This window comes from Bidens hawaiensis, unplaced genomic scaffold (assembly GCF_021521415.1).
Source record: "Bidens hawaiensis isolate Kalapana, Puna unplaced genomic scaffold, B.hawaiensis_p1.1 tig00009959_1, whole genome shotgun sequence".
Taxonomy (NCBI): Eukaryota; Viridiplantae; Streptophyta; class Magnoliopsida; order Asterales; family Asteraceae; genus Bidens; species Bidens hawaiensis.
The window spans coordinates 411798-437578 of record NW_027491755.1 but is presented as its reverse complement, the minus strand read 5'-3'; the positions used below and the strand labels follow the sequence as shown (position 1 = coordinate 437578).

Below are 25781 nucleotides of genomic sequence, written 5' to 3'. Positions count from 1 at the left end.
TGATGGAGAAATTCTGACTAATTTAGGTAGTAATCAATATAATAAGGGTGTATAATAATCAGTAGTTTGCAACTATACAAGCTTTGAAGCTTTTTGATGGTAATGTCTACTTTATAACATTAATCCTCTTTTTTCAACTTCAAATACATTGGTTTTGCTGTTCAATGCCAGCTTCTGAACAATAGTGGTACAAGTGTGTCGCGTTGACGGGTTAAATGACTGAAACTGAGCCCGGCCTGTATATGGATGGCAGGTCTACTTGTTTAATTAAATGGCCTAACAAGTCAACTCGAAAGCGATGCATCTTTGCACCTTGGTTTTAGACCATGTCGCCTCAGTGCGTTTCTTAGCTTTTTAAACCAAGAACATAAGACTTTTGATTAAGATATGCATTCATTAATCATGGAGAAGTTGCAGCATTGTAATGAAAAAAGATAGACTTCCGCTATAAAAACATACAAATACGACGTAGCAAAACATGGCAACCGATACACATACATTATGTTCAATTCCGTTACGACGCACCATAATCATAACTGGCTAACAAAGAGAGGTTTTTTAGAGAATGGTTAACTGAACCATCGGTTTTGACTCGGCTAGTTTTATTTGGTCAATTAATTCGGTTACCGTCTTGTTATGGGGTTTTCTTAATCATCCCTAGTGTTAGTTAACCTAATAAGTTGCACCCTTACTTTTTTAAGAAGAAAAAAAAGGTGGATTCATTAAAACCAAGCAAGAACCTTGAAGAAGAAAAGTGACATACAAAATTAAAACTGAAGAAGCTCGGAAAACTATAAGTTAAGCAACACCGAAATTGAATCTGCGTCGTTTCTCTCAATTTAAGTTCTTGAAATCCGCTCTATTTTTTACCCAAAGCCATAAGTAGGATGTAGCTTAGTGTTATATTTCCAACCAAGCCGCTCACTTAGGCTGCGTGTAATATGGCGATTTTGGGTGAAAATTGCCTCCACACTGCCCCCTAGGCGATTTGGGTGTGTGTGTGTGGGGGGGGGGGTGGGGGGGGGGCTGCATGTCGTCGTTTAACTTGAAAAAAATAATAATATTATATTATTATTGGGTGATTTTGAGCTACAAACCAGTATACCCTAAAATAAAAATTGCATTCCCTGCTAATGCGACACCACGTGTCGCATATTGCTGCTCCCCAAAATAGCCTCTCCAAAAAACATGGTCTTACTACTACTAGGACATGAATGGGAGGAATGGCAGTTATACCCGTCTTCTCCTGTTGTAGAGGCCCTTCCATTTTTCTTCATATTAATTAAGTTACAAAGATTTGTTGAATTCTAGAAAGTACAAATGTAAGCACATATTATTTCAACACATGTGAAAAAGTTTATTTTTTACTTAATAACAAATTTTCTCTAGAATTTAAAATAATAGCTAGCAGTCCACTCCCCTGTTTTTGCACATCCTAAAATTGATATAGATTGTCACTTGGTTTTTAAATTTGCATATAATACTTTTAAGATATAACTCTAAATGATAAATATACAAGCCTCAAGAATGAGTAAAGGCCAATGAGCTAGTAGATGAAAGTGGTAAGGAGAGACTTGGTGTTTCATGTTATCCAGGTTTGATTCATGTCTCTAACATTTAGTTACAAAGGCATTAGGGTGATGATGTGAAACTAGGCGAGTGAGTGGTTTTCACTAGTTGAGTTCTTGAATTGAACGGGTTTTACCTTACTGCACTATCGTGATTCGGGTGAGTATTCATAAACGTTAGCGTTATGTGAGAGTTTTTTCCAAATTGAAAAACGAGTGTATTTCAATATAATAAATTTAGCAAGTGACTTATCTAAAAGATTCGTTGCCTATTACAAAAAAAAATAAAAAAAAGTTAAAATGGAGTAAAGCATTTGTTAAGAGGGTGCCAAGTGTTCCGTTTAGTTAGTATCTACAACTACCGTACCTACATTTTGAAATGCAAGACAACAGGTGGCATTTTAGCCTGTCGTTTTCCTCCACGTGTCCTTGTTTTCCAATTAATACGTCCATGTCTACAATTACCCAATCCAAAGGAAAGAATAAAAGGTTCACATACATTAAGTTATAGATTAGTAATTAGTAATTGGTCCATCATGAAATAGTTACTGGTTTAATGTTTGTCTTCCAGTCACACACTTGTATTAAGATATTTGTTTTAGATAAACGTTGATATCTACACATTTCATTTTATATTTTCCGTATTTCATTAGATGTTGATAAATGTAAGTTTCAATATTATTGTGTGAGTTATGAAGTCTTTTGGAAAAACTCAAATTAATGTCTTAACATATTTTTCATTGTGTGTATCCAACATTTTAGTTTACTTATGACTTACGACTTAGGTGTTGTTTGTTTTTTCAAAAGGTGAAATGTCTTCATTATGCGGACCACATCTGCAGATATTTGTAGAAGAAGATGTGGACCAAACCTATATAGACTGTAAAAAGAACACTGTTTGTTTTTAATGTCTGTAGACTACTAAAAAAATTGGTGGTCGTGTATGACCTGTGGTAGTGGGTGGTGATGGACAGTGTTGGTGGGGGACGATTGGTGGTAGTCGATGGTGGTAGGTGATGAACGGTGGTGCTGGAGAATGGTGGGTGGTGGTGGACGGTGGTGGTGATGGTGGTCGACAGTGGGTGTGATGAACGGTGGTGGCTGACGATGGATGGTGGTGGTGATAGACGATGGTGGTGGTGATGGTGGACAGTGAGTGTTGGTATGGTGTGAAGAAGTTTGAAAAAATTTGATATTAGGTTATTTTTTAAGACCATAAAACATCATTTTTTTAAATAGTCAAAACTCACTCAATAAAATATTCTATAAACATTGCAACATAATCACTTAACATCGGCACCCAAATTAAATGAGAGTACGTTAGGTTACATATAGAAAAATATAAATAAACTAGACGGGTGCTCGCGCGATGCAGCGGGTGTTTGACCATATTAATCACGTAACAAATATGAGTGTTTATGGTTCGGTTAAAACCTAGAAATCCTTTAAACCGGTCATTGGTTTGGCTTCTTTTTTCTTTTTCTTTTTTTTTACTTTCGGTTAGTTGGTCGGTTTTAAATATTTCAAAACGTAGTGAACGATTGGTTCACGGTTTATACTGACAACCGACCATATGGCACCAGACCAGATTGTAAATGTTAAATGCATTTTAATCTTTTTTATTATTAATTATTAGATATGTTTAATTAGATATATTAGATATAGTTAAAATGTAATTGAACAGAAATCTTTTTATTACAAATAACTTGGCTATACAACTTTAAATTAACTTAATTGCAATATGATTCTTTTTGTGATATTTGTTGTTATCATTTCGCGTCCTAGATCTTCCATTAGTATTTACTATTTATGTGGCTACAGTTATCATTCTATATTTATGATCATCTCAAGTATCATATTATGTTGGTGTTTAGTTATAATTAATGGTACATTTTAATTAATAATTGTTTTAAACTAAATTTATTATTAAAGTTTAAACTGTGAAACCAAACTGGAACCAAGCCGTTGGTAATGATTCGGTTTCAACTTTAAATGGTTGAGTTTGGTTTTGGACGACAAAAAATCAGTATTAATGGTTGGGCTCACAAGTTTAAATTAAAACCATCAAAACCGACACTAAACACCCATACGTAACATATTAATTTATTTAAATTGAAAAAAAAATTATAACAATATCATATTCAAATTAAAGAGAATAAAATGCTCGCTTTTATGATGTAATTTTTTTTATAAAAATATTAACATATGAAAATGCTATAGTCGTTTAAACATCATGGGTGAGAAGTTAGTTTAAAGTTTAAATTAAAAACATAATATGGTTAAAGATGATGGACCAAACTTGTAAGGTTGTATATATAGTATTAGGGTTGTTCAAAAAGCTCACGACTCGAAGCTCGCTCGAAAAAAGCTCGGAGAAAGCTCGCTCGAAATCGGCTCGACTGTAAACGAGCCGAGCCTCGCTCGACTCGATTTCTAAATGAGCTGAGCCTGAGCTAGCCCCGGCTCGACTCGAGCTCGCTCGATTGGCTCGAACTAGTTTATTTTAATTTATTATATATATACATACATGCATATAATTATCGAGCCCAATTATTTTAACACATGTGCTTTCCTTTAATCTAACTCAATTTCCTTTCTTATACTTCATAGTCCATATTCATAATTCCATATACTGAGTAACTGAGAGATGGGACTTCATAGTTCACACTCTCAATAATTAGTATACGTTCCATTTTCCATCTTAACCCTAGACGTTCATATACACCCCCGCCGCTGCTCATATTCACCTCCGCCATCGGCCGTCGATTCTCTTCTTAATTTTGTATTAGACGTATTTATTTAATTTGTATTTAGTTGGTGTTGATTTCAACGTCATATTTATTTAATTTAACTTGATGGTTGCATATAATTGTTATTATTACAGGTAAACTCAAGCCAAATCGAGCCGAGCTGAGTCGGCTCGATATAAAACCGAGCCGAGCTTGAGCTCTTATTTTTAGCTCGATTAAGAGCTCGAGCTCGGGCCGAGCTTGAGCTTGCCTTGGCTCGGGCTCGACTCGGCCCGTGAACAGGCCTATATAGTATAGATAGATATAGATAATTTAAAACTATACATAGCACAAACAAACACCCCTAAAATAAGTAAATCTAACTGCTCTTTTTATTTGAGTGATGCTAAGTCCAAACTCCAAAGGGAATAGATACTTTGCTTCCAAGTACAAAAGATTATATTCCATTCCACTACCTACACGTTTCAAACTTTATTCGGTTATGATAATTATATTAGCCCAAACAAAACTCTTTTTATAATTTTAAATCAACACCCCTTTGATTAAAAAAATCTATAACTTATTTGGTGTACTTCAAACACTTGTTAGATCTATTTCCCATTATTCCAACATAATTATTATTATTGCTATCATATTTTTATAAAATGCTGAAACGTGTCACAAGAATTATGTAAATATCTACTTATCCTTATATATTTTGAGCCATTTGTACAATTATTTGATTAGAAACATTTAAATAATATAATCAATGTTTGATTCATATGGGACCCGTGTGACTACTACTGTGTAAAGAAAAAGAAAACAACATTTATTAAATTCAGGATTTATTTATTTAAATTAAAAGTTTAAAACCAAACCCAACGCTTGAAGTGAAGTGAAAGCCACCAATAGCTTCAAACACAATCCAACGTTCAATAAAAACATAACCTTATTTTGATCAAACTCACACACATACATAGTGAATATATTATTAAGTGTCTGTGTTCGTGTTTTATTATTATATGAAGAGTATTTGGCGGGAGAAAACGAATTCCGGCTAGACAGACAACCTGGGAAAGCACGGTGAGTTTCTAGACGGGATACTTGACTGCTTTCATGAGATCACGGAGGCGTTGGCTTTTGCCAGGATGAGTGACTCGGCTTATCGTGTCGAAACCACGTCGCGCCTTGCGCAATGGCGGATTGATAATTTGGTGTCCTTTACTTATCGGAAATCCGATCCTTTCAAGATAGGCAATTGGAACTGGTAATTAATTTGTTCAAAATAATTCTTTTTGTTGCTATTTTAAGTTTCTTTTTCTTTTGTGTTCATTTGTAAATGGGTCGGGTTGGGTCGGGTCGATTCTGTTTTTTTGGTTGTTGATATTTCCAAAATTCTTTATTCTAGTTTTAGTCTGTATATATAGGGTTCGGAACCGACTAAACTAAAAAGGAACCAAAACTGGTTAAAATTTTATCGTGTTATAGCTATAATGAATTGGAGGTGGAAGATTTTTAAAAGATGAACAAATTTTATGAATAAAATAGTATTTAGTCAAATTATATGGAGACAAGGGATAAGACGTGAATAAAGTGAATTACTCGAAAACCGAATTGTTGAATCTCCCTAATTAGAGTCAAAACATATGGACGGGTTGTAAATGTGTTAGTAGATTGTAAATAAGCTTTAATCAAGTTATAAACAACTTGGGTTGTAATCAAGTTGTCAGTTGTAATAAATGAGTTAAGTAGGTCGTAAGTGGATTGGTAGGTTAACCTTAGTACATATATTTTTTTGTTTATTTATTTTAGTTTTGAATGGGTTGACGTATATAATTAAACTGACTAATTTAATTAAAATAAGTAGCCCGAACACAATCCATTTCCATTTATTGAACGGGTTACAAATAACAACCAAAAACGTAATAATTTCTCGTCTCTTGTTTTGTGTCACGTTAGGCATCTAGTTGTGGAGAAGAGTAGAAGTTTCTCGATTAAATTGTACCCGGAGATAAAAAATTCAACCAGAGACAGCTATCCAATTGCTTCATTCAACATTCGCCTCATTTCTTCTTTTGGTGGTCGTAAGGTTTTGGTTCATCCAGGTAAATTTACTACCTACATTCCAAGTCAAAGATAGTCAAACTTTGACTTTTTAGTCAAACAACTAAGTTATGAATCCAATCATCCATTTCTAATACTATATTCTTTTACCAAGAACTTGTGTTAACTATCTGCCTTATGACATGGATGCAGAAGTTAGGGATAAGGAGTTGAAAACTAGTGACGATTTTATTTGGGTACTCGACGTTCCATCGACCGGGAAGTTCATCATCGACATTGAATTTCTTGACTTGAAGACCGCGTCATCAAACGTAATTCGTTATCCATGTTACTTACTATTCAAAAAAACTCATGGTAATCGACATTTAAGACATTGATTTAGGGAATGATCGATCTCTAAAAGACCATATAAATAATAGTTTACAAATATATTATTTATTTGTTAAACAAGTTTTTCATTCACACCCCACAAAATAACACTAACACGGTCTAGCCGGTTTAGACATGTACCAAATATTAGTACTCATTACCAAACATGCACTAGGATGGTATAAAACTACTCAAATTCGATTATTTTGCATTATTTATGTATGAGATATGAATCAGGGTGGTGAATATCGCTCGATCTGGGCAGAAGGGTCTATACAAAAGGAATCAAGTGCAAGCGCACTCTCTTCCCTTGGCCGGATGTTATCAGAAAGCATTCACACTGATATCATCATCCATGCTTCCGACGGAATCATTGAGGCCCACCGTGCAGTTCTCGCTGCACAGTCCCCAGTATTTCATAGCATGTTCTCTCATGACCTAAAGGAAAAGGAGCTATCAACCATCAACATACCCGACATGTCCATTGAAGCTTGTGAAGCGTTTCTCAACTCATTATACGGTAACATAAAGAGCAATGATTTTCTTAATCACCGGCTTGATCTTCTTAGAGCAGCCGATAAGTATGAAGTTTTGGATTTGAAAGAAGCGTGCCATGAAAGTCTTGTTGAAGATATTGACACGAACAACGTGCTCATAAGGCTCCAAATTGCGTATCTTTATCGTTTACCGAGACTGAAGATTTGTTGCATGCAATATCTTGTGAAGTTCGGTAAGATATGCGAGATCCTAGATGAATTCAATGCATTTATACAATCTGCTGATAGAGAATTGATTGCTGAAGTCTTTAATGAACTTCTTTCAGTTTGGAAAGGTTTCTAAGTTATTATTCATTAAGTTTATTGTTATTCATGTGTTTATGACCCATTACGCATTTGTCCAAAAATGTTTATTTTTAATGAATGTATCAAATATTATTAAAAGTTACATTATTTCAACAATATCCTGCCTTAACATAGAAATTGATTTAGAGGAATTCGCAATAATCTTACTTTCCCACAAGAAAGATATGCGTGATTAACTCTAGATATAAGTCCAATAATGTGATAGCATGTCGCATCGAAATTAGATGTCTATAAAACACGAATCGTTCTCATCTGGCCATTATTGACCAGCAAAATCAATGTTATAAAGTAAACATCTAATGTGGGAAAATATTTTTAAAAAGAAAAATAAAGATTAATGTTACAAAGTTACACACTTCAAATTAAAATTTGTGACTTCATAACAACTGCCGGCTTGAAATTTTAAATTACGGATACAAGATTTACCCGCCAAAAAGGTATCCAGCTGCTTGTTCTTCATTACCATCAAAAAGCTTCAGAGCTTGTATAACCGCATCTCGGCTGAACCCAAGTTCAATAAGCTTCCCAATTTTCGCTTCAAATTCAGCTCCCTGGATTCACAAATATACATACATAAAAAAATTTCTAATTTATCTTACATTTACATTATTGTTGAAAGTTAATCTTGAAACTGATCATTAAGAAATTTGAAGGCGATAACTAAAAGTATTCAGTTTTAGTATTTAGGTACGATAATATCGTAATATTGTTCTTTTGTTATGGTATGGGTCAAGAGTCAAAGTCAAGATGTAAGCATAAATCAAGTAATAAGCATATGGGTTAAGTTTTTGGTATATTTAAAAGGGTGGTATACTGGTATGACTGTAAGTATGTGGAGTCAAGTGTGCAAGTTTAATCATTATAAAAAATGGAGTCATGGTGTTTGACCATAAAATCACTTGTTTGTGTGTGTTTATCAAATCTGGGCCAATACATTTGCATTAACTTTAGAACTTGGGGTTAAAAAAGAGTGAGTGTTACTCTACTTACAGATAAATATGCGTTATGTACAATATTTAATGTGCAATTTTTGACCAACGTGTGCATGAAGCGCTGCCTCGAGACCTTGAGGCGTTTTTACAATCGCCTCAAGCACGTTTTTTAAAACCAAGCTTTAAGATTTGTGTTCGTTTACTTTATTTTTAATGATTTTGAATTGTATAGAATAAAGAAATTCACCTGTGTAGGACCGCCACCAACAGCTCCTGCAGGTTGAGCAAAACAACACAAACATTAGCAGGTCAATCTAGTTTGGTATAGGGTTAAAACATATCGAGTAGAGTACTTGGGTTGACCCATTATCTTCTAAGCAAAATTTTATGTTTTAACTGTGGAGATAAAGCATAAAACCTGATTCGACACGTTAATTAATAACTGGGTCGAAATTGCCATTTTCCCACCTATAAAGCATACTAATATAGTGACCAACTGTTTCACCATTATTAAGGAGTATTTTAAACATTTGACGGATACCCAAACCACTTTTTTGAAAACAATGAGTTACTTAGATTTACTCTCATCAAACTCCGATTAACAATACATATTATCACATCTTTACATAACATAGGAAGGAAATCTAACCAGAAGATTGTCCACCATATGGTGATGCTGATCCAGATGTACCCTGAAATTTACATTTTAAGCAAGTTAATATAAATTGAAACACAGTGTTATTAAAATGTTTTCAACCTGTTAAATAAGTTAATAAACATAATCAGAGAAATATTAGTTTCCTAGTATATAATCATAATCAGAGAAATATCTTACTTGAGGTCCAGAGCTAGAAGCTTCTTTCAACTGTCTTTCCTCATCCAAGAAACGGTTCGGGATGTCCTTTTCTATAAATTAATAAACATAATTAAAGATATCTAAACACGGTATTAATAGTGAGAAAATGAAATAAAAATAAACCTTGCAAAAACGGCACAGCAACTTCTCCTCCACCAACTCTCAAAACATTATCTTTTAAATCAATAATACATTGGTGCTTACGAAGCATATCCAACCCAAATAAAAATTCCATATTGGGCGAATCCAGCACCAAGAATGAGCACGGGTAGAATATATTCCCAATCTACCATTATTTATTGTAAGTAAAAAATTTCAGCAAGATTAATAAAGGTTATATATAATAGAATAAAACATTTTAATTTTAGAAAAAGATAATTACTTTGATAGGAGCAACGTGTATCCGACCGAGTATCTCTGACTGACCGACACCTTGAGCAATGCCTCTGTAGCGTTGGTCTAAGAGCCTAAGCAATCTGGAAAACAAACCATGAAGTTTAGATAATTAAGGCATGTAAACGAACCGCACGTTTAGTGAACTATTCATGAACTAGTGAATTATTCATTAACTGTTCTGTGGGAAGTTCGTTTATTTGATAGACGAACGAACATTAACAAAACATTTTCTTCATTTATGTTCATCGTTTATGTTCGTTCATTTATGTTAGTTAATTTACCTTTCTTGGAGTTCGTTCGTTTACGTTTGTTAATATACTCATTTAAAATTTCAGGCTTATAATTTAGTTTAGTTTTAATAAACTTTTAAGCCCAACATATTGTTGTTCTCATTTACTTTTAGTTAGTATTAGCTCAGTTACGTTCACTCATCTATGTTCCAGTTATATTCGTTCTCTTACATTCGTGAATCGTTCACTTTATACTATTAGTGAACAAACATAAACAAACACGTCCATATTCTTAACGAATGAACACGAACACGAAAACTATTTGTTTAACTGTCTGCGTTCGGTCATTTGTTAAGTTAAAGTTGAACGAGCGAACATGCCCTGTTCATGTTCGTTTGTTTCATTTACAGGACTAATGATTATCATTTACAGAAAAAATAACATCATCCCCCATGAAATGAAATAAGTACATACCCCAAACGCTCTGCACAGCTTTTTGATATTATAGTTGACTGGGCTCCACTATCAACAAATGCCTGAATTACAAAACGGCTAATGAAAAGGTTGAACACATATAGAATTACAAAAATGCCCATGAACTATATAAACTATTTACCTTTAAGGGAACACCATTTACTTCCATGTCAACATACAACATGACCTGACAAGAAATCAAAGTGATATTTATTTAAAAATTGCAATTAACTAAGTTTGGTTGTATAATAGTAATGGTTAAAATTCAGTAATACACACCACTTTCGCAAAAGCTTCAGGGTTGTGTTCAAGCGCAGCAGCCCAATTTTCATCAATACCTTTCTGTAAAATAACAAGCACCGATTCAAAAGCCAGAATAAAATACAAATCTCAACAGATATAAAATTTAAATATAGAAGAACAGTGAGAGAAAGGAAAAAAGAAATATTAAAAAGAAAAAAATGGTGAAAAGAAATCCAAGTGACAAGAAAGTCAATTATTTCCTTAGGCCTGTAAACGAACCGAAACTAACACGAACAGATTATAAGTGAACGGTTCACGAACATAACTGAACATAGATGAAAAACATAATTGTGCAAACAACAATTAAAAGTAAACACGTACATAAATCTGTTGGGCCTAAAAAAATTATTAAATCCAGGCTTAATTCAATGGGCAATCATAAAACTAGACTAAATTGTAATATGCCTAAACTTTTTTTTGTAACTTAAACAAACATAAATTAACGAACATAAATGAACGTAAACAAATGAACATAAACAACAAACGAGACATGTGTTCATGTTTGTTCATTTAACTAAATGTACAAAAAAGTTTGTTCATGTTCGTTCATTAATTAAACAAACTTGCTTCTTGCCGAACGGTTCACAAACTGTTCACCAAGCATTCGGTTCATTTACAGGCCTAATTTCACTAATAGATATAGGAGAAAAATATTTGCAGCACATAGATATAATGTCATAATAAATTCTACCATATCCCAAAAAATATATTTTTTGAATCATAATGTGCCTTTGACTAAGAACCACAAGTTATTATATATAACATTCACGAACTATTCAACGAATGTTCGGTTCATTTACAGGCCTAATTTCACCAATAGATACAAGAGCAGAATATTTGCAACACAAAGATATAATGTCATAATAAATTCTACCATGTCCCAAAAAATATAAATGTTGAAACATAAAGTGCCTTTGACTAAGAGCCACATTATATATAACATTCACTAGTTGAAAAAACTAAATGGTCACAAACCTGGCGGATTGCAGCTTCAATTTTCTTTTGAGCTTCAACATCAAAAGGGTCTGCATAAAGCAGTGCCTATGTTTTGGAAAAACAAAATAACATTAAACATCTTTATTTGGCACAAAATCCCAAAAGTATACATAATACCAGCAACAAAGAAACTCATAGGTTTAACAAAACTTACCATCTCTTCCTCCTGCTGTAGACTATATTCAGTTCTCTGGCGGTGACGAACCCTCAAAACCTCTTGCAACTTATTCAAGTCATTCCCGAGAATAGTTTGTGCCAACTCAGGATCACTCTGTTACTCAAATCAAAAGTCAGGATCTTAACAACAAATGCAATTGAGAGATGAAGTTCATAACTTTTACCTGAAAAAACTGTGCCATTAAATTAGAATCATTCCTCACTTGCTGCTGGAACGCAGCTGGATTTACAGCAGATCCGTCCGGATTCAAACCAACTTCATTACTAGAAGCCCTAAACTTCAAAACCTCATGAATTAACACAAACTTTTAATAATTGTTACTCATTTATCACTAAATTCAGATCAAAATCACACCTTGAAGGAGCAGCATTTGAAACCATCATCACCAAATCTCCATCAGCCACACCCAAACCACTCAGCGTCTCAGCATTCCTCATCTCCTTCCCATTATAAAGCAGCTGTTGTTGCTGAAGTGGCACTTGGGACTGCTCATTACAAACACATCACATCCAAAACCACAATTAACACTAGATCTATGCAATTAATGCAGAAAAATATCGAATATCGGTCAAGAACCGATATTTTAGATATCGATTATCGCGGTGGGATATAGGTAATTTTAATTTCATGCAGAATTTATATATATATAGCAATTTAATCCTAGCAATTCAGTATACTCTCCTACCATTAACAAAATAACCTTTTGCAAGTTTGCAAATTGCAAAACACTAACAATTATAGCAAGTATGAAGTATGAACTGATTTAAGACTTGAAACACTAACAACTGACAATTAAGACTTAAAGCATTAATAGCAGCAATAATAAAAAAGACAAATGTAAGAACTAAGAAGAAAGGTATTGATACCAGGAAAATCGGTGATATATCGGTCAAATATTGGTCAATATCGCCAATATTCTGACTGAAATTTTACATGGGGACTGATAACCGAAATAGCACCGATACTGATTGTACATGTTCGTTTGCTTAGAATTAAACATGTTCATGAACGCGAAACAAACAGAAAAATCTTGTTCGTGTTCGTTCGTTAAGGAATTGAACTTGTTCACGAACGGCTCACAAACGCAAACAAACTTTTACTATTTAAGATAAAAAAAAAGCAACATTTGATTCCAAAACAATAGACGTAATTAGCTTAATTAAATATAAAGTTAAACACTTGTGATAATAATAATAATAATAATAAGCATAATGATCCCCCAATCGGTGGTTTTATTATGATAATGTCCACGAAGCACAAGTTAGATTTGTTGTTAGTTAAAGGACTTTATAAAATAAACCATTAAGGCATTAACGAAACGAATTGAACATAAACGTTATAAAATTTAATATTAGGTTGGTTGTTACAAATAAAGTAATATAAAACATCAAACAAACCTCAATTTCAAGTAGAGCTTTGAGATTCTCAACCTGTAGATACAGTTAAAGTTATTATTATACCAATTGGAAGCAAAATCGAACGAATTAAACAACGAATTGAAAAAATTAGGGTTTAGAGTTGGAATTAGGGTTACAGATTCATCGCGATCGACTTCTAAAGTGACGATTTGTTCGTCAGGCGTCATTACAGTGATCTTCATGTTGTTGATTGGATTGGATTGGAATTGGTGAATGAAGAAGATTGTTGTTGAAGCTGCTTGTGTTTGACTCTTAACAAAGTCTCCTCAAGTTTATATAGAATTGGGATTTAATATAACAACGATTAATTAATTTAATTGAAGGGTTATTTATTCTCTATTTAATTATTCTCTAGTTAAAATTTTAAGTTTATTTTTATGTTTATCTAATAATTCTGGATTTGAATTTTATTAATTATCTGGATATGTTTACATAACGATTACAATAAATTTAATTGATCAGTTTTAGATTGATTTTTCTAAAGACTGAGTCGGCTGATCCAGTCTCTTCTCTCTAGTAGTTCTTTATCGGCTAAATTGGCCTTTTAAGTAAGGCATGAGTTTGATTCTCTAAGTTTGTTTAGGTATATTTGAATATTAATGAAATATTAGTAATTGGTTTATTATATAAGGAGTACGAGCACCTTGTGGATACTCCTGCGTACCTATATCATTCTAGGGTACGTCGTTGCTGCCACCCACTAGGGTAGTATTTAAACGATGGTGAATTGAGTAGTAGTGCACGTTAAAAGGGGTGAGAGGGCCAGTGAGGGGTAAAGAACATTAAAATGTCTTATAATGCTTTGAAATAAGTGACGCAACTAATTGTGATTGTTTAGGCTAGTATAAGGTTAGTGTAGTCTTATAATACATTTTAGACAACTCACAATGACAATTCCATCATGGGTTGTCCTACTACTTGAATTAAAAAGAAATTAAAAAATCATGAATATATGGCAAACGGCTCAGCGTACCAAAGTAGTAGCAATCTTTGGGGTTTGCCATATATCACCACTTGAATCATATGTGTTAGTTTCCTTTTCCATTTTTCTCTCATAATAATTAGTTTTAGCCCTAATCTTAATTTTTTAATAACTTTTAATGATTAAGCTTTTTTATTAATCTAAAAACATAGACTTGTTTAGGGTTTTTCTATGAATACGCCAGAATAAATTTTTTTAAAACAATGTTTGTTTAAAAATATTTTTTTAATATCAAATAAATAATAAGTATGTAGTTTATATTATTTGTATAAGTAATTTTGTATTCCATGCTACTATTATAATTTTATTTATCAACGTTATTAAGCATGTTAAATAAATATAATATTTCTTTTACTTTTGAAAAAATTTTAAATTAAATATTTTGTTTAGTTTGAAACAAAATTATTCTCTCTTATATTTCTAATCATTTTAATAGAAAACAACTATTGTAATTTATTTAATAAAAGATATTAAAGGTTGGATTGTTAACGAGTGTGAAAAGTTGGGTTTGTTTGGGTTGGATAGGTGAAAGAAGGAGAAATTAGTTTTATAATAAAGTTTGAGTTGCAAATGGTAAGAGTGTCATTTTTACCCGAAACCCAACCTGATAAACCTAAACCTGAGAGAATGCCGGCCAACTTGAACCCAAACCAAAGTAATTTGGGTTATACTTGGGGTTTGATTTCTAGGTTTCGGGTTAACCCGAAAATCTCGAATAAACTATTTGTTTAAAAAACGATAATATTATTATGTATGTACATCATATACGGAACACTTTACACATTCCACTTGTTCCTGTTCTATCTATTATGACTGATCGACTATTTATTGTTTATATATCTTTTCTATTTATGGCTAATAACAATCGTAATAAAACAATATGTTGCTTTACCAGGTTATGTTTATTATTTGCATAATAAATAAAGAAGAATATGTTGTTTTAGTTTTTTCATTTGTAGCTTTTCTTTATTTTATTTGCCTTTTGTTTTCTTAAATATTTGAAACCCGATTAACCCGAACCTAAAAACCCCGAACCCGAAAAACCATAAGAGATTTGTGTTGGGTTTCAGGTTTAAAATTAAAACTTTGAAACCCGAAGAATCAGTGACGGAACTTGAACTATTAAATAGGAGGGGCCAAAAAATATAAAAAAATAATATTAAGTTATTACACATAAAATAAACAAATATTTTTCACCAAATAAAAATCATAAATATTAAAAAACATAACAAGTTTTTTCAACTGGGTTGGTATGAACTACCAAAAATCATACATTACCACTTATAAGTCCAAAAATACTATTAGAAGTATATGTGCTATATTTATTGAAAATATATGGACCATGTTTAAATGTTATGAGCCCAAAAAAGGAGGGCTTGAACCCCTCCTCGCCCCTTAAAAGTTCCAACCATGCGAACTTGCGAAGAATCCTCCTAGTTCTTAGAGATATGTGTGTGGAGAAAGAGAGAGAAAATATTAAAATTGTTTAAATACTTAGAAAGGAGTGTCGTCGCTAATTATCGTAGTTTAGGCTTGAAATGATGCAGTGGTGCAAGCTAGATTAATGGAGTCTTACCTTAGAGCATTCTCATGCAATCCCTAAAAATTAGGTGAGAGAATTTTGTAAATTATAGGGTGGGGTTTTGAGTGGTTGTGAGTGTAAATTATAAGGTGGAGAGAGAAAAGATGGTGATTTTTTTGTAAATTTGGAGAAACGAAGTTTGCCCATATTTATTTTTTAATATTTGTTGAATTGGTTGTGAGTAAGCGAGAGAGAAAACTGTAATGATAAATGTATAAAAAAATATTATTTAACTGTGCAGGAGAGATAAATGTATTGTTTTTAGTGTAATTATAGAGATGGAGATGAGGGATATGTTAAGAATGCTCTTAGAGTATTCTCATCCCATCCATCATCTTCTCCCCAATCTTTAAATTTTAAAAAATTGTGCTGAAAACTAACTCCATAGTTCATCCTATCCACCATTTGTTTACCCCAACCCTAAATTATGAAAATTGATACACCAACTCTTATATATAAAAAGTTACTATTAATCATTTTTTAAAGTTTTGTGAGTGTATAAAAACGAGATATATAATAAAATAATTGTCTGTGAGTAAGATAAGGATAAAGATGGTGGATGAGTTGTGGGAGATTTTTTAAAATAAGTATTGATTTTTAAAAAGTATGAATTTTAGTTAAATTATAGGGTAAAAATGGTGGATGGGATGAGAATGCTCTTAGGGTACAATGTCACACCCCAACCTACGGCGGAAATGCCGGGGCGAACTGATTGCTCACAGCTTTTCAAAGGTTACTATTATGCAGTATTAAAATGACAATTAAATAAACAATTAAATAAGTACTTAATCTAGCAAGTAATTACATAAGCTGTAAACAATCAAATAGAACACATCAGGTAAACAAATAAGCAAGCATGGGGCTCCTAAGCATGTTACTAAGGCACCACTAACGACCTATCTTAAACCTTCGGCTCTGATACCAATCTCCAAACATAAAATAAACAATTAAGCACATAGAGCATGCGATAATCACACATTAACATATATTGAATTGTGTTATGAATAGATAAATAAATAAAAATAAGTAATTTAAGTGAGTTTACATATCCCCATTTTTCTTATTTTAAATTTTTTGGGGAATGTGGTACTCACCTCAATAGACGAACAAAGTGAAATGTAATATGACGATACACGGAAATCACGCGTTGACGATAAAGCCTAATAAGGAAAAATAGAATATGAAGATACTAAGTTAGGAAACTAAATCGATTAAGAAAGCTCGATAATTATAATCATTTTTAAGTTACTATCATGCACAATATAAGTTTCAATATCTATTTAATAATTTCAAATAATTCAAGTACAAAAATACAACTATTAAACAAACAACAATTACAAATTAAATTCTTGATCGTATCATTTCTAACTTAAATTCTTCACTAAGTCTTCACCAACCTGCATTAAATTTCTACGTTTTGGGGACATATGCGTAAATTATATTTCTCATATATACTTATACACAAAACTGCAACTATTGTCTTATGTGTTAACAACTTATACCTTACTTGTTTATGTGCTTACATGCTTTACGTGAACCGCATTCGGAGAGGTCCAACATAATCTCATAATAGTATGATCATACGCCAGTCGTTATAGCCTTTGTGTTTCTCGACATCTCAGTTATACTTGCTCATTTGGTTAATTTGTTATTCTCATATGACTTGTTGCAGCTACCTATTTTGTTATATATACTATATGTACAACTAAACTGGTGTGTTGCTCACTCAACATGTATTGTTGACAAAATTATATTTTAAACGCATATGCAGGTTACCGTAGGTTGGGGTGTGAATCCAACTTCCCTAATATTTACGTTAATGAAACAATTAAGACTTCAAACAGGGGCGGATCTGCGTAGGCGAGACTTGGTTCATGGGAACCCACTGAGTTTCGAATTTTATATAGAACGCCTATATAAAACATGAGAGTGAACCCACATATATTATATGAGTGAACACATACAGAAAGTGAAACTCTGATATAGTGGTAAACATACATGCTACCTAATCTAAGAATCTGGGTTTGATTCATGATTTTAGCGCATTGTTTTCTTTCTTTTTTCTTTTCTTTTCTCATCCCTCTCCACGCATCAAATATACATGAAACAACCCTATTAGTCTATTACAATTATGTAATGTTTCTTTTTAAATGAACCAATGTGCAGGTATACAAAATATAATACAGATATTACAATTATTTGTAATAAAAGTTTTGTTAAGCATTACTAACAAAGTAACAATTTCATATTAATCGATAATATGTAGTTAGAACACAATATTTCCTAATACGTTAGAACCCATTAAACTTAACCTACTAGAATTGGATAGTTGTTATGTTTTTGTTAAATAAGTTATTAGGTTCCGATCCTAACCCGTTGGCTGATCCGTGAGAACCAATAGTAGGGATAAACCTTAAACTGACCCGAACCTTCAACACGACCTGAAACTATCAAACCAATTCAAACAGTGAACCCACTGGGAAAAATTCTTTGATCCATCACTGACTTCAAATATTGTCAAAGACATAATTTATGCAATATCAAATATGTTTCCTTTTATCTACAAGACTTCTTGATCAATATCTAAAAGTAGAAAATCTTGTGTCGATTTTAAAGATATATTCAATGGAATATAACGTTTAAGGGTTAAAATACATTACAAGTGTTTAAGGGGTGAAGTTATTCTACAAAGGAAAATAAAAGTAAGAAAGATGAAAAATATTTATAGCCACACAAGAAAAATAAAAAAATCATAACTCAAAATTTAATAAAAAAATAAAAAAAGTAAAAACAGAAAAATGTTTCCAGCATCTTACTCGTTCTAAAAAAAACACAATGTTGAAGGAAAAAGACCATTGTGTCATTTTGTTTATCATTGTGTTTTGTGTTTATTTTCGTTATTGATTATGTTTTTTTTCTTTGACATTGTGTTTTTTCTTGATATTGTGTTATATTACTCAACATTGTGTTGTATTTTGCGACCTATTTTGTATTTTTTTAATTATAATTGTGTTTTTTGTTAATTTTCGTTATTGTGTTTTTTGTCTCAGATATTGTGTCTTTTCGGTAGTTTTTTTTAACGGGAATGACGAGGGGTCATTATTGTTTTTTTATTTTTTTTGTTTTTAATTATATTTTAAGTTATTATTTTTTATAAACTTTATCCAGTTTTTTTATGACCACAAATACTTCTCACACTTATAATTTTTATCTCTATTTTAACTTTTGTAAACGTTTAAAATAAACAATTTAATAGTAGTATATCTTTCAGGATTAAGCCTATAACTGGTAGCCCTCGGCTCGTGTCTCGTGCTTGAATGCTTCGCCTATCTTTTGGGCCTTACTTTTTTTTTAATTTAAATCTTAAAATTAAAATTCTCCCAAAAACATGCGGTGATGATGCAATCTAACTCTAAAATACATCAAATATGATTTCGATATGTTCAAATAATATATAAAATAATCAGTCATCGTTGATTAACAACGTATAATTTGAATAATCTTCTTATTTTGAGATTTCAAATGTATTATTTTCTAATAAATTATATATTACATATATTAAGACTATATATCTAAAGTGTATTTTAATATCTTACACCTTTTTTATTAATCACATATAAATATAAATAATAACAAAAAAAACCCCTTTTCATAATTCCAGATAAATAAATAACACAAATCACATACACCACCACCTCCTCCATAATTTCCAAATCATAATTCATATGCATGCATGATTTATATTTCCTTCATGCATTTGTAATTATCATTTGTTTGGCAAAATATTTAGAAGATCAAATACAGAAAATTTTAACAATGAAGAGGTAGGTCCCCGCAAAGCCCAGTTGGACCCGCAAGACTCACCTTGAAGAGATACGTCTGCGCAAAGACCAACTGGATCCGCAAGACCCACCATGCTCAGAGAGATGAAGACCTTACACGCAGTAAGCCAGCTGTTCCCGCAGGAAAGCCTCCCTTGGTACAGTACCCTGCCTGTCCCCGCAGTTGTGGGTACAAGCCAAGAAGGAAGGCCACTCGCACTAACAGTAAGGCTACACGCATAAGGCACTAACTCTTAATACTTCAGTAATGTCACCTGAAGAAGGAATGAGCAGGGCGGGAATATTCCCGCCCAAAAGAGCCAGTCCGTACGCTTCTAGAAGATCTTTTGTACTATACCTACCAAGGTATGGACAAATAGACAAGATCTGACAAAAGCGACCCATGAACCAATCACAGGGTGACAGCTCACCGACAATAGTACGAGTAGGAGCACGCTCCAGTACAAAATGTCACTATCAGCCGCTGCCTACCCACCAACTCCCATCGTGGCACGAACATAGCCCATGGTTGGTGGAAAAGGAATATTATATGCAGCTGGCCGTACCTGCTTGGAAACCTACCTTCGGCTATAAATACTCCAACACCTTGGAACGGTATCATCATCTTCTCTCTAGCTATTTCTCTCAATATACACTTATATTCAGAGCAACCTAGTCTGATTCTCATGCCGGAGGGTGGTCACAAGGAGGAACCCCCCCCTCAGTGACGAGCTTACGGTGTTTGTTTTGCAGGTTGAGAAGAATAACCATCTTTGCCGGACCTAACCCTCGTGGGAAACATCTACTTAACCCTAAGATTATCCTTAATCTGCCAGGGTCACTTAGTGTTTCTTCATTGGCGCAATTCGTGCATTAAGCTAGAACTAATTCTTCTTTTTCTCAGTTTTTTCAAACTTCTGGAAAGATGGTTAAGGTTACTCCGATGCCAAAGCCACCGAGTGACCAAGAAACTCCGGTAACCACAACCCCAGCTACTGGGGGGAACACCAGTGAATACACGATTTTTACGAACACTACCCCGGTTACCCAAGCCGGGGCAAGTGCAGTAAACAATCCTCCCCTGGGATTCATTGATACCCAGGTGGAGAAACAACAGACGAGGTTTCCCCGACAAGCACTAGATCAAGTTAAAGCTTGGGCGGAAGCACGTCAGAAAGAATTCCAAGCCGAGTTGGATGAACGTTTACGTTCACTCCAACAGGCCAATGATGAATACAGAAGCACTCGACAACAGCTCAACATGAGCAATGATTGCGAGTATTTGGATGATGAAGATTGGGAAGAATCTGACAGTAACACAAACCCTCGTCATAAGGCGAAAGGGAAGCGTAAAGAAGCAGACTTCCACTCGAGAAGAAATTTCGAGGGAACCTTCAAACCAAAGAACACGGGGGGAAACCCACGTGACTTCTCCAAAACTTTCAGACCAACTGTTGCGAATGCGGGAAAGTCCAAATTTGCAAGGGACATTGCGGAAGCAATCGCTCCAAAGAGTGCCAAACAGATGTCCAACATAGGCACTTACGATGGCATATCTGACCCGGACGATCACTTGAACAGATTTATAGCGGGGGCAACCGTCAGTAATTGGACGGAACCCACATGGTGTTACATGTTCCAGATGACGCTCGTGGGGGCAGCCAGAGCGTGGTTTGATCGTCTACCGGTCCACCACATCTATGATTGGGCAGACTTCCAGCACAAGTTCAGCCAGCACTTCAGTTAATAAAGAAAATATACTGAAGAGCAATGGACGATCCTCAACTGCATCCGAGAGGAAGACGAATCTTTGCTAGACTTCATCACTCGCTTCAACTCAAAGAAGCTAAGTCTGGGCACTATAAGCGAAGATCTTGTCCGCGCCGCTTTCATCCAGGGCGCTGAGTACCCAGAGCTCATCCGCACGTTGACGGGTAAAGATGGCATGCCATCCACGTGGGATGCCATCATGACGGCAGCTAAACGCTTTGCCGAAACGGAGAAGCAACTGGGTAGAAATCTCCCCCAGAGCACAAACCTCTACACGCAGATAACAAGAGAAAATAACGTCCGTACCGCACGAAAAAATAAAAAGAGGAAGCTTGGTATTTGGCAGTCAAGGATAAACTTTGACACCTTATCCAGTTCTCGCCCTCTCTTAGGCGGAAGGGACAACATGCACTCGTCGAACCGGAATCCCAGATGAACGCCACTCACCAAAAGCGTCACCGAGATATTTGCCACCGAGAAGCTCCCATGGCCAAAGGCTCCAATAATCCGACAGCGTCATAACGCTGATCAGAGCAAATCCTGTTACTTCCACGGGACAAAAGGCCACACCACGGAGGAGTGCACATCTTTGAAGGATATCGTCGAAACATTCGTCAAATATGGGAAACTCACACACCTCGTGGCGTCAATCAAGAACGGAGGGAGGAATGACAATCGGTACAAGGGCAATGGACGAAAACCCGTCGACATCAGCATTCACATGGTTCATGGCAACGTCAGAGGAAGAAAGCGACGAACAACAGAGCCAGGTGCGTGGAAGGAAGCTGAAGTGCGCTTCCCGCGTGTGCCAGGAGGGCCCAACAAAGAAGGCCCCATAGTCATCAAAAGCCAGCTGGGGCACTACATCACCTCCCGCACTCTTGCTGATAACGGCGCTTCGTCAACGGTCATGTATAGGCAGTTCTTCGACAAGCTATACGACGAAGACAAAGAACGCCTAGAAACAGTTTACGCCTCGATGGAAGGGTTCGATGGCAGCACAAACACCCCCTTGGGTATCCTATCCTTCCCCGTCACTCTCACGGACGGGAAGTACTCCCGCACGGAAGACGTGGATTTCATTGTAATGAGGAAGCCACACCACACATACGACATTCTCTTCGGGAGAGATGGGATGGCAAGATTTAATGCCGTGGTGTCTTCGGTCCATGGGATGATGGGATGGCCAACAGCCGAGGGCGTTGCTATGATCACGGGTATTCCCCAGGTATGCATCGCATCTGTCTCATCTAAACCCAAACCAAAGATGGCTAAACCAACAGCCTCTGAGCCAGAAGAATGGGCCTTCAATGGCAAATACCCTGACCAGGTTGTTACCATTGGCCCAACTATCACTAATCCCACACGCACCTTACTCAAACGCTTGTTGCAAAAAAATGCCGACATCTTCGCGTGGACAACAGCTGACATGACTGGTGTACCTCGAAGTAAGGCTGAGCATAAGCTCAAGTGTGACCCGGCGTTTACGCCGGTCATACAAAAGCGTCGCGTAATGGGTGCTGAGCAGGCTAACGCGTGTAGAACCCAAGTCAAGGAACTCCTTGACGCAGGCATCGTACGCGTTAGTAAATATCAAACATGGGTTGCAAATCCCGTCATGGTACCGAAATCCAACAAACAATGGCACATGTGCATAGATTTTAAAGTCCTAAACAAAGCATGCCCCAAGGATTATTACCCGTTACCCGAAATTGACCCTAAGGTAGATTCATTAGCACCGTTTCGCCTTAAATGTTTCCTTGATGCGTATAAAGGATACCATCAAATCCACATGGCTGTTGACGATCAGGATAAAACCGCATTTTGAACGCCCGATGGCACATTTTGTTACCAAATGATGCCATTCGGACTAAAGAATGCCGGATCCACATACCAACGCCTGATGGACAAAGAGTTTCATGCCCAAATCGGGAGGAACTTGGAAGTTTACATGGATGACTTGGTCATCAAAAGCCTCGAGCCAGAGGCGATGTTGAAAGACATCGAAGAAACTTTCAACACGCTTAGAAAAATAAACATGAAGCTCAACCTGAGCAAGTGTTCCTTTGGGATGGAAGAAGGGAAGTTCTTAGGAGTCATCGTTACCAAAGATGGCTTCAGAACGAACCCTGAAAAGGTTGAAGCCATTATGAAAATGGAATCACCTACTACCATCAAACAGGCTCAGACACTGAATGGACGACTAGTCGCACTTAACCGCTTTTTGGCAAACCATGCGGATAGGTCGTTCCCATTCGTGTCAACATTGAGAAATTGCTTGAAGAAAGCGCACTTCCGCTGGACACCAGAAGCGGAAGCAACTTTTCAAGAGATTCGGTCACGCTTGATCGAACTCCCAACGCTCACAGCACCAGAAGTGGGGGAGGAATTAATTCTCTACTTCTCCGCCACAGACAGAGCAACCGGGGCAGTCTTACTAGTAGAACGAAAAGGCATCCAGATGCCCATCTACTATGTAAGCCGCGTCTTAACAGACGTGGAAACCGGTACTCTACCCTGGAAAAATTAGTCTTAGCGCTTGTACAGGCTTCACGTAGGCTAAGACGATATTTCCGAGGTCACCCAATCACCATTCCCACCAACTTCAAACTTGCAAACGTTCTAGGCAAACCCGAATTGTCGGGGAGCCTAGCCAAATGGGCAATTGAGTTGGGGGAATACGCGATAAAGTACAAGCCAAGACCAGCCATAAAAGGCCAGGTCTTGGCCGACTTTATTGCGGAAGTCCCCGCATCGCGGGAAAAAGAGTGCCAGGAAGAGGCTCAACCCTCTCCAGCACAAGACGTTAACGATGTCTGGCGACTCTATACTGATGGAGCAGCCAACAACGAGGGTTCAGGCGTAGGGTTGAAACTAACTAACCCAGCAGGCCAAGAATACACTTACGCTATTCGGCTGGATTTCCCAAGCACGAATAACGAAGCGGAGTACGAAGCATTCTTGGCCGGATTAAGAATTGCGCGTAAGATGGGAGTGAAAAACTTGGAAGCCCACGTGGATTCCATGCTAGTAGCCAACCAGATAAACGGGACGTACACGGCCGTGAACGACACAATGGCCCTTTACCTCGCACAAGCAAAAACCCTTATGCGCGATTTCAACGATTGCAAAGTTGTGCACATCAAGCGAAGCGAAAACAAATCTGCGGATGCGTTAAGCAAGCTTGCATCGTTGGCCTTCACCCACTTGGGAAAGGACATCCGCGTTGAACTTCTTGGAGCACCATCAGTCCCGCACAAGGAAATTTGTGTCATCCAAACCGGCACGGAAACATGGATGACACCAATCATAAATTACCTTGCAGCGGGTGTACTACCAGAGTCAAAGACACAGGCAAGAAAGATACGCTGTAAATCACTGAACTATCAACTTGTTGATGGCATACTTTACAGGCGTAATTTTCTTGGCCCACTCCTCAGATGCGTTGACGACCAAGATGCTGACTACCTCCTAAGGGAAGTACACGAAGGCATCTGTGGAGTACACGCAGGTCCACGAGCAGTTGTAGCTAAGCTAAACAACGCGGGATACTTTTGGTCGGGGATACACACGGATGCGCTGGCCTACATCAGAAAATGTAGGTCCTGCCAGCTTTACGCACCCAACACGCATCGCCCGAAGAACGAACTTGTTCCAGTCACTTCTTCATGGCCATTCCAGAAGTGGGCCATCGATGTGACAGGCCCATTTCCCACAGCAGCAGGAAACGTTCAGTTCCTAGTGGTAGCCATCGACTACTTCACCAAGTGGATAGAAGCAAAACCCCTAGCCCAAACAACCGCAAAGCATATAAAAAAATTCATTTGGGAATTTATTATTTGTCGTTTTGGACTTCCACAGAATTTGGTGAGCGATAACGGCACCAACTTTGCTGACCAAAAGCTACAAAAGTGGCTGAAAGAGCTTCAAATCACCCACACCTTTACCTCAGTGGCACACCCGCAGAGTAATGGTGAGGTGGAAAGAGCAAACAAAAGCATCGTCGACGGCATAAAGAAAAGACTCTTAGAGCATAGATCCGGCTGGGTGGACGAAGTTCCACACGTCCTTTGGGCAAACAGAACGCAGAAAAAGGCAAGCACGGGCGAACCCCGTTCAGCCTCACCTATGGCACTGAAGCCATGGTTCCAGTCGAGATCGGTCTACCCTCTCCAAGAGTCATGACTCAACCAGAAGACAATGATGCGGAAAGACGGTTAGACCTTATGCTAACCGAATAGCGCAGAGAC

General features: G+C 36.0%; 2 protein-coding genes across 2 annotated transcripts; one reads left to right on the top strand and one right to left on the bottom strand.

Annotated features, from left to right (window-relative positions):
- Positions 1 to 5174: 5174 nt before the first annotated feature.
- On the top strand, positions 5175 to 7609 carry LOC143533961 (BTB/POZ domain-containing protein At1g55760-like). The gene is made up of 4 exons (XM_077028580.1): positions 5175 to 5564; positions 6257 to 6402; positions 6554 to 6672; positions 6968 to 7609. Exons 1-4 carry the CDS (start codon positions 5446 to 5448, stop codon positions 7568 to 7570), a joined length of 987 nt encoding a protein of 328 aa, XP_076884695.1. The 5' UTR covers positions 5175 to 5445; the 3' UTR covers positions 7571 to 7609.
- Positions 7610 to 7875: 266 nt separating this feature from the next.
- On the bottom strand, positions 7876 to 13660 carry LOC143533960 (protein DNA-DAMAGE INDUCIBLE 1-like). Its single transcript, XM_077028579.1, has 15 exons — positions 13493 to 13660; positions 13356 to 13388; positions 12313 to 12443; positions 12122 to 12230; positions 11935 to 12051; positions 11760 to 11825; positions 10761 to 10823; positions 10624 to 10668; positions 10482 to 10543; positions 9764 to 9857; positions 9505 to 9667; positions 9361 to 9431; positions 9175 to 9217; positions 8773 to 8798; positions 7876 to 8144 (listed from the first exon to the last, which is right to left on the bottom strand). The coding sequence occupies exons 1-15, from the start codon at positions 13556 to 13558 to the stop codon at positions 8016 to 8018; spliced, it is 1218 nt and encodes a 405-aa protein (XP_076884694.1). The 5' UTR covers positions 13559 to 13660; the 3' UTR covers positions 7876 to 8015.
- Positions 13661 to 25781: the final 12121 nt, after the last annotated feature.

Coding starts and splice junctions, on each gene's coding strand:
- LOC143533961 (XM_077028580.1), top strand. CDS start 5,446: ATGAGTGACTCGGCTTATCGTGTCGAAACCACGTCGCGCCTTGCGCAA. Junction 6,403..6,553: donor TAAGGTTTTGGTTCATCCAG/GTAAATTTACTA, acceptor ACATGGATGCAG/AAGTTAGGGATAAGGAGTTG. Junction 6,673..6,967: donor TGAAGACCGCGTCATCAAAC/GTAATTCGTTAT, acceptor GATATGAATCAG/GGTGGTGAATATCGCTCGAT.
- LOC143533960 (XM_077028579.1), bottom strand. CDS start 13,558: ATGAAGATCACTGTAATGACGCCTGACGAACAAATCGTCACTTTAGAA. Junction 9,218..9,360: donor CTTCTAGCTCTGGACCTCAA/GTAAGATATTTC, acceptor TGTAAATTTCAG/GGTACATCTGGATCAGCATC. Junction 8,799..9,174: donor ATATGGTGGACAATCTTCTG/GTTAGATTTCCT, acceptor CTCAACCTGCAG/GAGCTGTTGGTGGCGGTCCT.